Source organism: Carcharodon carcharias, chromosome 4, assembly GCF_017639515.1.
Source record: "Carcharodon carcharias isolate sCarCar2 chromosome 4, sCarCar2.pri, whole genome shotgun sequence".
Classification (NCBI taxonomy): domain Eukaryota; kingdom Metazoa; phylum Chordata; class Chondrichthyes; order Lamniformes; family Lamnidae; genus Carcharodon; species Carcharodon carcharias.
This window is the reverse complement of record NC_054470.1, coordinates 151,337,168-151,351,534: the sequence shown is the minus strand read 5'-3', so window position 1 is coordinate 151,351,534 and position 14,367 is coordinate 151,337,168. Positions and strand designations below refer to the sequence as shown.

Sequence of the window (14,367 nt, the reverse complement as noted above, 5' to 3'; positions counted from 1 at the left end):
ATCTCCAGTCTTGGGTATGCCCTGTCCTACAGGCACTTCAGACCAGCAGAAGTGGCAACACAGTGGTATACGGTCAGGAGGGAGGTGCCCTGGGAGTCCTGAACATCGACTCCGGACCCCATGAAATCTTATGCCATCAGGTCAAACACAGGTAAGGAAAGCTCCTGCTGATTATCACAAACCATCACCCCTCAGCTGATGTAACAGTGCTCCTCCATGTTGAACACAAATTTGAGGGTGGTAAAGGCACAGAGTGTTATCTGGGTGGGGGACTTCAATGTCCATCACCAAGAGTGGCTCAGTAGCACCACAACAGACCGGGCTAGCCGAGTCCTAAATGACACAACTGCTAGACTGGGTCTACAGCAGGTGGAGAGGGAACCAACAAGAGGGAAAAACATACTTGAACTCATCCTCACCAACCTGCCTGCCACAGATGCATCTGTCCATGACAGTATCATGAGGAGTGACCACTGCACAATCTTTTTGGAAATGAAGTCCTGACTTCACATTAAGGATACCCTCCATCATGTTGTGTGGCACTACCACCATGCTAAATGGGATAGATTTTGAATAGGTCCAGCAACTCAAGAATGGACATCCATGAGGTGCTGTGGACCATCAGCAGCAGTAGAATTGTACTCAACCACAATCTGTAACCTCATGGCCCAGCATATCCCCCAATCTACCATTACCACCAAGCCAGGGGATAACGCTGGTTCAATTAAGAATGCAGGAGGGCATGCCAGGAGCAGCACCAGGCATACCTAAAAATGAGGTATCAGTCTGATGAAGATATAACAGGACTACTTACATGCCAAATAGCATAAGCAGAAGTGATAGACAGGGCTAAGCGATCCCACAACCAACGGATCAGATATAAGCTCTGCAGTCTTGCCATATTCAGTCATGAACAGTGGTGGACAATTAAACAACTCACTGGAGGAGGAGACTCCACAAATATCACCATCCTCAATGATAGGCGAGCCCAGCACATTGGTGCAAAAGATAAGACTAAAGCATTTGCAAGAATCTTCAGCCACATGTGCTGAGTGGATGATCCATCTCGGCCTCTTCCAGAGGTCCCCAGCATCAAAGATGCCAGTCTTCAACTAATTCGATTGACTCCACACAATATTAAGAATCAACTGAAGGCACTGGATACTGCAAAGACAATGTGCCCTGACAATATTCCGGCAATAGTACTGAATACGTGCTCCAGAACTTGCCACGCCCTTAGCCAAGCTGTTCCAGTACAGCTACAACACTGGCTATGTGGAAAATTGCCTAGGTATGTCCTCTAAACAATAACAGGACAAATACAACCCGGCCAATTATCACCCCATCAGTCCACTCCCTATCATCAGTAAAGTGATGGAAGGGGTCATCAACAGTGGTAGCAAGCAGCACTTGATTCGCAATAATCTGCTCACTGACGCTCAGTTTGGGTTCTGCCAGGGTCACTCAGCTCCTGACCTCATTACAGCCTTGGTTCAAACATGGACAAAAGTGCTGAACTCCAGAGGTAAGAATGACTGGCCATGACATCAAGGCAACGTGTGACCCAGTGCGGCATCAAGGAGCCCTACCAGAACTGGAGTAGATGGGAATCAGGGGGAAAATCTCTTTGCTGGTTGGAGTCATACCTAGCACAAAGGAAGATGGTTGTGGCTGTTGGAAGTCAATCTTCTCAGTTCCAGGACTTCACTGCAGGAGTTCCTCAGGGTAGTGTCCTCAGCCCAACCACCTTCAGCTGCTTCATCAATGACCTTCCTTCCGTCATCAGGTCAGAAGTGGGGATGTTCGCTAATGATTGCACAATGCTCAGCACCATTCAGATACTGAAGCAGTCCATGTCCAAATGCAGCAAGACCTGGACAATATCCAGGCTTGGGGTGACAAGGCAAGGAACATTCATATCACAGAAGTGCCAGGCAATGACCATCTCCAACAAGAAAGAATCTAACCAACGCCCCTGGACCTTTCAGGACACTACCATCACTGAATCCCCCACTATCAACATCCAGGGGTTTACCATTGACCAGAAGTTGAACAGTACTAGCCCTATAATTACTGTAGCTACAAGAGATGTCAGAGACTAGGAATCCTGCAGTGAGTAACTCACCTTCTGACTACCCAAAGCCCGTCCACCATCTACAAGGCACAAGCCAGGAGCATGATGAAATACTCTCCACTTGCCTGGATGAGTGCAGCTCCAACAACACTCAAGAAACTTGACACCATGCAGGACAAAGCAGCCCACTTGATTGGCACCATATCCACAAACATTCATTCCCTCCACCACTGACGCACAGTGGCAACAGTGTGTACCATCTACAAGATGCACTGCAGGAACTCACCAAGGCTCCTTAGATAGCATCTTCCAAACACACAATCGCTATCATCTAGAAAGACAAGGGCAGCAGACACATGGGAACACCACCAACTGGAAGTTCCCCTTTAAACGACACACCATCTTGACTTGGAACTGTATCGCCATTCCTTGACAATTGCTGGGTCAAAATCCTGGAACACCCTCCCTAACAGCATTCTGGGTGTACTACACCACATTTACTGCAGCGTTTCAAGAAGGCAGCTCACCACTACCTTCACAGGTGCAGTTAGGGATGGGCAATAAATGCTGGTCTAACCAGCAAATCCCACATCCCATGAACAAATTAAAAAAATGACACATTTAGATATAAGTTTCACATATAATAGAATAATGTGGGTTGCGCATATCTGCAGTAAGATCTCTTTATTTCATCTCAAACTGCCTATCGAAAAATCAGTGTAGCACAAGAAAGGGGGCCTGATTTACATCCACACAGTCAAGGAGGAGGAGGGGCATCAAAGATGGTGGATTTCGAGCTCAGAAAGAATCAGGCAGGAAGGCAAAGAAACTTCAATAAAAGAGAGACACAATAAAGATTTAAATAGAGTGCAATCCAAATGAGAAAACAATCTTTCTCCTATACTCCCCTCCAGGAATATGAAGAAGAGAGTCTCACAGTAGGAAAGCAATATAGAGATAAAAACAAAAAAACTGCGGATGCTGGAAATCCAAAACAAAAACAGAATTACCTGGAAAAACTCAGCAGGTCTGGCAGCATCGGCGGAGAAGAAAAGAGTTGACGTTTCGAGTCCTCATGACCCTTCGACAGAACTTGCGTTCGAGTCCAAGAAAGAGTTGAAATATAAGCTGGTTTAAGGTGTGTGTGTGGGGGGCGGAGAGATAGAGAGACAAAGAGGTGGGGGGGGGGGGTGTGTGGTTGTAGGGACAAACAAGCAGTGATAGAAGCAGATCATCAAAAGATGTCAACGACAATAGTACAATAGAACACATAGGTGTTAAAATTAAAGTTGGTGATATTATCTAAACGAATGTGCTAATTAAGAATGGATGGTAGGGCACTCAAGGTATAGCTCTAGTGGGTTTTTTTTTTATATAATGGAAATAGGTGGGAAAAGGAAAATCTTTATAATTTATTAGAAAAAAAAGGGGAAGGGGGAAACAGAAAGCTTACGTAAGCTCCCTCCCCCATCCCCACCCCCTTTCTGTTTCCCCCTTCCCCTTTTTTTTCTAATAAATTATAAAGATTTTCCTTTTCCCACCTATTTCCATTATATAAAAAAAAAACCCACTAGAGCTATACCTTGAGTGCCCTACCATCCATTCTTAATTAGCACATTCGTTTAGATAATATCACCAACTTTAATTTTAACACCTATGTGTTCTATTGTACTATTGTCGTTGACATCTTTTGATGATCTGCTTCTATCACTGCTTGTTTGTCCCTACAACCACACCCCCCCCCCCCCACCTCTTTGTCTCTCTATCTCTCCGCCCCCCACACACACACCTTAAACCAGCTTATATTTCAACTCTTTCTTGGACTCGAACGCAAGTTCTGTCGAAGGGTCATGAGGACTCGAAACGTCAACTCTTTTCTTCTCCGCCGATGCTGCCAGACCTGCTGAGTTTTTCCAGGTAATTCTGTTTTTGTTGTGAAAGCAATATAGAGTTTGTACATGATTGTGCTCTATTGATAGTTTAAAGTAGTTAAGCAAGAAATAATTGGCGCCAAATAGGGAAGCAATTTAGGGACAATAGGGAACTTTAGCAAAGGAAAAGTCATGGGCCTGAATTTTACCTTTGGCGGGCGTGTGCAATTGGGCCCAGGAGCATTTGGGAAACAGGCCCCTCATTGCAATCGGCCCCCGACCACGATTTCACGCTGGCTGGCCAATTAATGCCCAGCCAACGTGAAACTTGCGCTGAAAAGCTCAGCACTGCCAGGGTGGGGGAGGGAAGAGGGTGGGCAATGATGTTTCCGCGGGCGTGGATGAGCGCTGAGTGAAAGCTCCCTGAAGGCAGACAGGGAGCTGCAGACCTGAAATGATTAAATAAAGGTTTAAAAAGCTGCAAAAAAATGTCCAAGCATCACAATCAAGCACCTGAAAACATAGCTGATAAATGTGCTGTCCACAGATATTTACTTTTATTTATTTCATAGTGGAAATTTCATCCCACCCTTGCATGAGGCCGCTTGGTCGATTCGCCCATCCGCCAACCATAAGGTTGGACCGGCCCATGAGAAATCAGAGGCAATTGCACAGTTAATGGGCTTAATTGCCCTCTTAATTGTCGGTGGGCCACTTCCAACTTTTGCGTGCTCCCGTGATTTGACGCCCGATAAAGTCAGGTGCATGCCGTAAAATTCTGCCCATGGGAATTCCTTTGCAATCAGAGCAGATAGAGGAAATTAACTAATGAGGAGCTGTTTGACTTGCAAATGATAAGCAATAATAGTAAGACCAAATTTGCAATTCAGCCCTAGAGGCATCAGCCAACTGAGGGTTGGAAAATGGGAGTATCAAGGCTACCTGCAGATTCCACTCTGTTTTTTCAATTCAACCATTCGCCAACAATGCTGCTGTGTATAGCTGATACCTCATGTCATTAGACATCTCTGCTGGGCCACTACATCAACCTCTGCTGGCTGATAGTTGACTCTACTGCTCAGTCCTCCAATTTCACTGGACAACATCTAGCAGTGTTTCTGCTGACATTTTTCCCTTTAAACAGCTCCAGGATCCACTCCTGAAACCAGTCACTGGCTTGTGGGCACTGCAAGATCATTCCACACTGTCTATTTCAACCTATCCCTGCTTCTATGCCTATACTACTTTTCTGACACCATCCCAGGCTTCAATCCCACTGCACTCTGTGCCTCTCTTGGCATTCTCCAAAAGGCTCATCAAGGCATCATGCTTTGCCTCCTTACAAGCAATAATCCTAACTGTCCCAGCTTCCTCCCTTCTCGCCCAGCACACCAGCTTGCAGAAATCTGCCAGAACTTCTTCCCTGTCACAACCTTCACTTGTCAGTAGATCAACCATCACTGCCCATCTCATCATTTCCCTTCAGAATGTCCATTCATTCACAACAAGGACCTTGTCATCCACAACCTTATTGTAATGATTTCATTGACCTAACAACTTTGACTAAAACGTGGATCACAAATGCTGACATTGTGCTCCTTACTAGAATCTCCTTACCAGGCTACACTATCCACAACCTAGCCTGCCCAAATTGGTACAGTGGCAGCATGACTTTCAACACCAAATCATACTTTGATTTGTACCCTGACTCCTCTGGTACCTCATTCTCCCAAGAGCACCTCAACTTGTTCCACCCTTCTCCTGTCCCACCTGAGTCTCTCACCATGATATCTTCCCTTCTTTCATCTTAAGTTTTGCACCGAGCAATGCCTAAGTGTTGATGATTTCTTCCTATCTCAGTTTCTTGTCCTACTACGGCCTCCATCTTCATCCATTCAAGTCCAAGAGGTGCAGACTTGAGCTTACCCGGCACATAAGTGGTTTAGCCCTTCATCACCAGAACCAGCTGAATCATATCAAACACTAGCAGACTAACAAAAACAAAAAATGCTGGAAAAACTCAGCAGCCCTGACAGTATCTGCGGAGAGAGAGACAGAGATAATGTTTCGAGCCCGTATGACTCTCCTTCAGATCTAAAGGGAAGTAGGGATGTGGTGAAATAAAGACTGACTAAATGGGGTGGAACCGGTGAAGCTCGATAGAAGACCAGCAAAAGGTGGAGTCAAAGGAGAGATGACAAAAGACATCATAAACAAAAGGTCAAAGAGTTGTTAATGGTGGTGGTACTGGCTAAAGGAAGTGCTAATGGCGATATTAAGAAAACAAAATGTGACAATGGCCAGACCAGGGTAGGCACCCTGGAAAGTGACGGATGGCCCTAGTGGGGGTGGGGCAGGGGAAGAAAATAGGCTAAAAGCTGTGGATAGAACAATGAATCAAGATGGAAATAAATTTTAAAAATAATAATAATGAAAATAAGTGGGGAAAAATTTTAATGAAAATTAAAAAATAAATAAAAATGAAAATGGTAAAAAAGAGGGATGAAAAAAGGGGGGTGGGTATAGAGGAGACATGAACTCTCTCCTCCATCCCCACCCCACTGTTTTCATCCCCCTTTTTTCTATATTCATTTTTTAAAAAATGTTCATTAATTTTTTCCCCACTTATTTCCATTATTATTATTTTTTAAATTCATTCCCATCTCCATTCATTGCTTTATCCCCAGCTTTTAGATTATTTTCGATCTTTCTTCCCCTGCCTAGCCACTAGGGCCATCTGTCACTTTCCAGGGTGCTTACCCTGGTCCGGCCATTATCACATTTTGATTTCTTAATGTCGCTATTAGCACCTCCTTTAGCCAGTACAACCACCATTAACAACTCTTTGATCTTTTGTTTATGACGTCTTTTGCCATCTCTCCTTTGCCTCCACCTATCACTGGCCTTCTATCCAGCTTCACTGGTTCCACCCCACCTTAATCAGTATATATTTTACCACACCTCTACCCCCCTTTAGATCTGAAGAAGAGTCATACGGACTCGAAATGTTATCACCGTCTCTCTCTCCACAGATGCAGTCAGACCTGAGTTTTTCCAGCATTATTTGCTTTTGTTTCAGATTTCCAGCATCCTCAGTATTTTGCCTTTATTATACTAGCGGACTATAATTTGCTTTGCTAAAACCATCCACCACTCCAGGGTCATTCTGGAGGCTAAAGATAACCTATGCACCATTTTCCTTACTATCAACTGCCTCCTTAAACCCCTCTCCTCTGCCTTGTCTGCTTTCATCTTTAGTAACAAGTGGACTTTTTAATCTCCATCTAGTCAGCTGCCTCTGCTGCATTCCTTACAACCTTGCCATCAAGCTAAACTGTCTCTACTACCCTATCACTGAAATTGTGTCCTTCTCTTATTTCACTCCCATATCCCCATTTCCCCTCTCCAAGCTCGTTAATATCCGCGAAACTGACCTCCTGCTCCCTTGACCCCATTCCTGCTAAACTGTTGACCATCATTCCTTCCCCAATGCTACAGCAGCATTTATATAGTGAATTGAAAGTAAAATTAAATTCCAAGTTGCTTCATGGAGATGTAGACAGGAAAAAACAGTGGATGCCAACTTAAAATTGGAAAGGGAGATGGAGTGGCAGAGGAGTTTAAGAAGGAATTTCCAGAGTGTGCAGCCATGGTGGGTGAAGACACAGCCACCAATGGCACTTTTCCCATCCTTTCAAAACCACAGTCATCAATCCCCTGATCAAAAGACCTATCCTTGAATCCTTAGTTATTGCAAGCTACCACTCCTAACTCCCTTTCCTTCCCAAAGTCTGACAACGTGTTGTCACCTCCCAAAGTAGTGCCCATCTTTTCTTCAACTCCATGCTTAAATCTCCAATTAGGTTTACATCCCTGCCACTAGCCTTAAGTAAGGTTATAGGTGATATCTTCCGTGGCAGTGACCATGGCTTGTTTTCTCTCCTTATTATCTCTGCAGTCTTTGACATGGTTGCCCATATGAAGTTCCTCCTTTGCTGCTTTTCAATGTTGAGCTCAGTAGGGCTGTTCTTGCATCATTCTACTCTTTCCTATTCAATCAGAGTGACAGCATCTCTAGCAATAATTTCCTTTCCAATGCTCAGATTGCTATTTCCAGTTTCTCCAAGGATATATCCTTGGCACCCTCCTCTTCCTCCTCTATATGTTGCGCCAGGGCAACATCATCAGTAGGCATTGGGTCAACTTTCACAAGTACACATATGACACCCACCTCTATTTTTTTTGAGCCTTCCACTGTCTTTGGTTAACTGCTCATGTGGCATTCAGTCTTGAATGAGCCACTGTTTCTTCCAGTTAAATACTGGGAATACTGAAGCCATGTTCTTCAGCACTTGCAACAAGCTCCATACCCTAGCCACCATTTCTATCCCATATAGCCTCCCCAGACACAGCCTCCAACTAAACCACACTAGTCAGAAACCTCAGCATCCTACTCAACCCTGGGCTGAATTTCTGACCCCATAACCACTCCATCACAAAAACTATCTACTTTCACTTCCATATGTCGGCTGCCTCCACTCCTGAGACGGCAACTGGGGAGCAGGATGAAAATGATGGCTAGGGTCTGGAACGTGCGGCAAAAACTGATGAATATGGCTTTGGTGTTCCAAGTTTTTAACCCTCTCCCATGCTTTTGCCAGCTCCAGACTTAATTCATCCAATGATCTCTTGACTGGCTTTTCGTCTTCCACCTTCCGTTCATGTTGTCTCCTACAAATCTCATAACTGGCTACACATATGCTATCCTGCACTAAGTTCCACTCACAGTCCCGCAACACCATCATTTTGAAATGCTCAACGTAGTGTTTCATTTCCTTCCTAGTTTTAGCACACTCCCCAGACTTATAACCACTTCAGAGCTCTCTATTCCTCTGAATCTGACCTCTTGCACATTCCCCAACCACCCTTTGACCCACCACCGGCAGTCATGCCTTCAATCATCTACTGCATGATCTGGAAATCCTTCCAAGTAACCTTCCATCTCTTTCTTGCACCTTTAAGTGTCTCCTTAAAAACCACTTTCATTCCTCCTAATATTCAGGGGGAAATTGTAGCATACTAGTAATGTCACTGGACTAAAAATCCAGAGGCCCAGGCCAATGCTCTGGGGACACAGGATCAAATCTCACCATGAAAGCTGGTGGAATTTGAATTCATTTAAAAATCTGGAATTGAAGCGAATAGTGAACATGAAGTGATCATTCATTGTCGTGAAAGCCGGCTTGGTTTGTTAATGTCCTTTAGGGAAAAAAATCTGCCATCCTTACCTGATCTGGCCTATGTGTGACTCCAGACTTACAGCAATGTGGTTGACTCTTAATTACCCTCGGAAATGGCCTAGCAAGCAATTCAGATCAAGGGCAATTAGGGATGTGCAACAAAAGCTGGCCTTGCCAGTGATGCCCACATCTCATGAAAGAATATATTTTAAAAATTCCATTCTTTGGCTCAGTGATCATTTTTTACATTTCACATCTGATGAATACCTTGCGATGTTTGCCTATAATTAAAGTACTATATTAATGCAAGTTGTTGCACAAGTAGATCTTTTTTGCCACACCCATACATCAAAGGCATGTCTCTGGGAAGTTCTAACAATATTCCACATTTTACATCCATGTTTCCCTGCATTACAGTTGTGACTGCACATCAAATGGATCACTAACCGTGAATCACTTTAGAATCAATTTAGTCATGAAAGATGCTACATACATACATACTAGATTGTTCTTTCTTCCAAGAGTGTAGAAGCACTGACTAGCTGAAAGTTTGAGAGCTTCACCACATGGACTACAGTGGTTTATGAAAAAGACTCACCACCATCCTCTCAAGAAAATCAGGAATGGGCAATAAATGCTGGCCTTGCCAGAAACACCCACATCTGGAGAATGATTTTTTTTAAATGATCAATTCCAAAGGGGATTCATTATCTTATGCTTAGAGTTATGGCTGTCACTTACTTGTTGGGTGGCAAGGGCCTAGGGTCAACCTACTTCCACCTAGCGAATTGCGGCAGGTACCTCTGATGTGCTCTTACATTGCAGGTCACCCATCCCAAACAGACTCTGCCCTCAAAATTTGAGGCAGGATTGACATTCTTCAATTCAGGGTCCATGCCACCTTACTACTGCAGAACCACTGAATTTTATCCCAAATACCCTTAACAAATTGAAAGATTTTCAGCGAAGTGCAAACTCGATACCAGTGTCCATATCACTGAAATCACAGTCTTAAACTGAACAGTGATTGTTGATGAATCTGTAGTGAGCAATAATTCATTTTGTTTAAATTCATTGATTGAAGTATGTAACTGGTTAGATAACTTCAACATTTAGCCACCTTGTCATAATCATGGAGTCATAGAGTTCTACAGAACAAAACAAGGCCCTTTGGCCCATCGAGTCTGCTCCGGTCAAACAAGTACCTAACTATTCTAATCCCATTTTCCAGCACTAGGCCCATAGCCTTGTATGCCATGGTATCACAAGTGCACATCCAAATACTTCTTAAATGTTATGAGGGTATCTGCCTGTATCAGGCAGTGAGTTCCAGATTCACACCACCCTCTAGATGAAAAAATTCTTCCTCACATCCCCTCTAAACCTCCTGCCCCTTACCTTAAATCTATGCCCGCTGGTTATTGATCCCTCCACTAAGGGGAAATGTTCCTTCCTGTCTACCTTATCTATGCCCCTCATAGTTTTATACACCTCAATCATGTCCCCCCTCAATCTCCTCTGCTCCAGGGAAAATAACCCAAGTCTATCCAATCTCTCCTCATAACTAAAGCTCTCCAGCCCAGGCAACATCCTGGTAAATCTCCTCTGCGCTCTCTCAAGTGCAATCACATCCTTCCTATAATGCAGATTCTAGAACTGCACGCAATACTCTAGCTGTGGCCTAACCTGCGTTTTATACAGTTCCAGCATAACCTCCCTGCTCTTATATTCTATGCCTCAGCTAATAAAGGCAAGTATCCCATATGCCTTCTTAACCACCTTATCTACCTGTCTCGCTACCTTAAGGAACCGGTGGACATGCACACCAAGGTCCCTCTTATCCTCAGTACTTCCCAGGGTTCTACCATTCATTGTGTATTCCCATGCCTTATTTGTCCTGTCCAAGTGCATCACCTCACACTTATCTGGATTAAATTCCATTTGCCACTGATCAGCCCATCTGACCAGCCCATCTATATCCTCATGTAATCTAAGGCTATCCTCCTCATTATTAACCACCCCACCAATTTTCGTGTCGTCCATGAACTTACTGATCAACCCTCCTACATTCAAGTCTAAATTGTTTATATATACCACAAACAGCAAGGGACCCAACACCGATCCCTGTAGAACCCTACTGGACATAGGCATCCAGTCATAGCCAGAGAGTGGTGAATCTATGGAATTCATTGCCACAGAAGGCTGTGGAGGCCAGGTCATTGAGTGTATTTAAGACCGAGATAGATAGGTTCTTGATTGGTAAGGAGATCAAAGGTTATGGGGAGAAGGCGGGAGAATGGGGTTGAGAAACTTATCTGCCATGACTGAATGGCCGATTGGCGTAATTTCTGCTCCAATGTCTTATGGTCTTATGGTCAGTCACGAAAACACCCTTCGACCATCACCCTCTGCTTCCGGCCACTCAGCTAATTCTGGGTCCAAATTGCCTTGGATCTTTCCTTCGTTATCAGTCTCCCATTTGGGACCTGATCAAAAGCCTTGCTGAAGTCCAAGTAGATGACGTCAAATGCATTGCCCTCATCTATACACCTGGTCACCTCTTCAAAAAATTCAATCAAATTGGTCAGACATGACCTCCCCTTAACAAAACCATGCTGACTGTCCTTGATTAATCCCTGCCTCTCCAAGTGTAGATTAATTCTGTCCCTCAGAATTGCTTCCAATAGTTTCTCCACCACTGAGGTTAGACTGACTGGCTTGTAGTTCCCTGGTTTACCCTTCCTCCCTTCTTGAATTGGCTGTCCTCCAGTCCTCTGGCACCTCTCCTGTGGCCAGAGAGGTATTGAAAATTATTGCCAGTGCCCCTGCTATCTCCTCCCTTGCTCACTCAACAGCCTGGGATAACATTTCATCCAGGCCTGGAGATTTATCTACTTTTAAGCCTGCCAGACCACTTCGAACCTCCTCCCTTTCTATGCTAATTTCTTTAATTATATCACAGTCCTTCAGCCTGATTTTCATACCCACGTCATCCCTCTCACTTGTGAACACTGACACAAAGTATTCAAAGTGTCGAATGTATAATTGATTACCTGTTGTGTAATAGTACCCCAGGATCCATGAAGGAGGCGTTCTTTGTAGCAATCATGAACATTTTCCCAAATTTCTTTTAATGCAAGTGGTTTGCCATCTAGGATTTCAAAAAATGAAAAAGTTCTGAAGAATGAATGACAACATTAGGGAAATACTACACACGGTGCGTTCTTTCTGTAAGATCTTTTTCTCCACCTTTACTTTTAACAAAAAAAATCAGACATCTGTCAAAGTAACAAAAGCAGAAAAAAACCTACAGATGCTGGAATAAAAACAGAAAATGCTGAAAATACTCAGCACGTCAGGTAGCATCTGTGGAAATAAAAAAAGGGTTAATGTTTCAGGTCTTTGACCTTTCATCAGAACCATAAAAGAGAAATCAGTTGCCAAAGATAGAAAAGAAGCCCTTTTCAAACTTATTTCAGTGATTTAAAATCATAATTCAACTTCAGCATTTAGATTACAAAGATAAGCCATTGTAGCTTCTTTCTTATGATGCAACCTAAGATCCAATTCCACACCCCCAATAGTGAGTAATAGCCACAGAAGCTGCATTACAGACATACATGATCCTCCTTGATGAGCCACTGAGAACAATGAACCATAGGAATTGCTGGATGAGAAAAATCTAGCCTGACTGAAAGAGCTTGAACAGGCATTAGGAATAGGTAGAAAAATAGCTGCAAGGCAACAACATGCAGCAGATGTCTGGACAGAAAAATTTTGGAGAAGGTACAAGATTTGGAATATAAATTTACACAGTAGAGAACAAGGCAGTCACACTAAAATTTTCCCATATGCACTCTGGCTTATGATCTACGAATTGAGCACTTGAGAGTTGACAATTGAACTGGAGAAGTCATGGGGTGCGACACCATTTATGAATTAAGAGAATTACTTGGAACTTACAACATAGAAACAGGCCATTTGGTCCAGCATGTCCATACTACTGCCTATACTTCACACGTGTCTCCTCTCAACTTACTTCAACGTACCTTCTCAGCACATTGTTCCATTCTAATTGAAGAAAACGCATAAGCCCAGAGGCCTTGAATATTTGATTATGGAGTCAAATGGATTCTCATGTGTGAACGTAAGGGATAAGAATAAGTGGGTTGGCGTAGAAGGGAACAAGTTGAGTGGGGTGGAGGAAAATGAAAGAGGCAGAGAGAAGCAGGCTGAGAGAGGAGTATAGGATGATGATACCAGTAAGTCAAGGTCCAAACAAGCCCATGGTGTTGAGGTCTTTTTTTTTTTAATTCATTCATGGGATGTGGGCATCCCTGGATAGGCCAGCATTTATTGTCCATCCCTAATTGCCCTTGAGAAGGTGGTGGTGAGCAGTTCATGTGGTGTAGGTACACCCACAGTGCTGTTAGGGAGGAAGTTTCAGGATTTTGTTCCTTCACTGTTGATGGGTCAGTGATATATTTCCAAATCAGGGTGATGAATGGCTTGGAGGGGAACTTCCAGATGGCGGTGTTCCCATGTGTCTGCTGCCCTTGTCCTTTTAGATGGTAGTGGGTTTGGGAGGTGCTGTCTAAGGAGGCTTGGTGAGTTCCTGCAGTGTGTCTTGTAAATAGTACACACTGCTGCTACTGTGCGTCTGTGGTGGAGGGAGTGAATGTTTGTGGATGGGGTGTCAATCGAGCGGGCTGCTTCGTCTTGGATAGCGTCAATCTTCTTGGGTGTTGTTGGAGCTGCACTCATCCAGGCAAGTGGTGCTCCTCCAAGATGAGATGGTGAAATGGGAATACATTGTAATCTTGCCAGTCTGGAAATCTGAAATCCAGAAACACCAATTGTCCAGAATTGATTTTCAGCTGAGGGGTCGCAGAGATGGATTCTGTGATGGCGATGGCAATCTCCCCCTCCTCTGAGGTAGCAATGGTAACTGTGAAGAGGAAACTATCCATTTTGGAGGGTCTGGCAGGAGAACCCTGGGCCCACTGGATTGATGTTGCAAAACAGCAAGGGGCGGACAGTGAGCTCAAAGCACTTTTTAAACCTTAGGAAACACATTTAGTACTGAGAGCTGAGCGGGTCCGGGATATCTGTGTATCAACTTCATGTAGGCAGAACAGAAAAGTGTAACTCTGAGTGACTGGTGTGTTCTGAGTACGGGAAA

General features: G+C 44.0%; 1 protein-coding gene across 7 annotated transcripts in view; it reads right to left on the bottom strand.

Annotated features, from left to right (window-relative positions):
- Positions 1–14,367, bottom strand: part of atg10 (ATG10 autophagy related 10 homolog (S. cerevisiae)) — a 294,562-nt gene that overhangs the window by 76,751 nt on the left and 203,444 nt on the right. For all 7 annotated transcript variants that reach the window (XR_005942884.1, XM_041186996.1, XM_041186998.1 and 4 more), the window contains one exon: positions 12,239–12,336. Coding sequence is in view for 6 of the 7 variants with exons in the window: in XM_041186996.1 (XP_041042930.1) it covers positions 12,239–12,336 (98 nt within the window). In the remaining variant the exon portion in view is untranslated. The remainder of the gene's footprint in view (positions 1–12,238; positions 12,337–14,367) is intronic.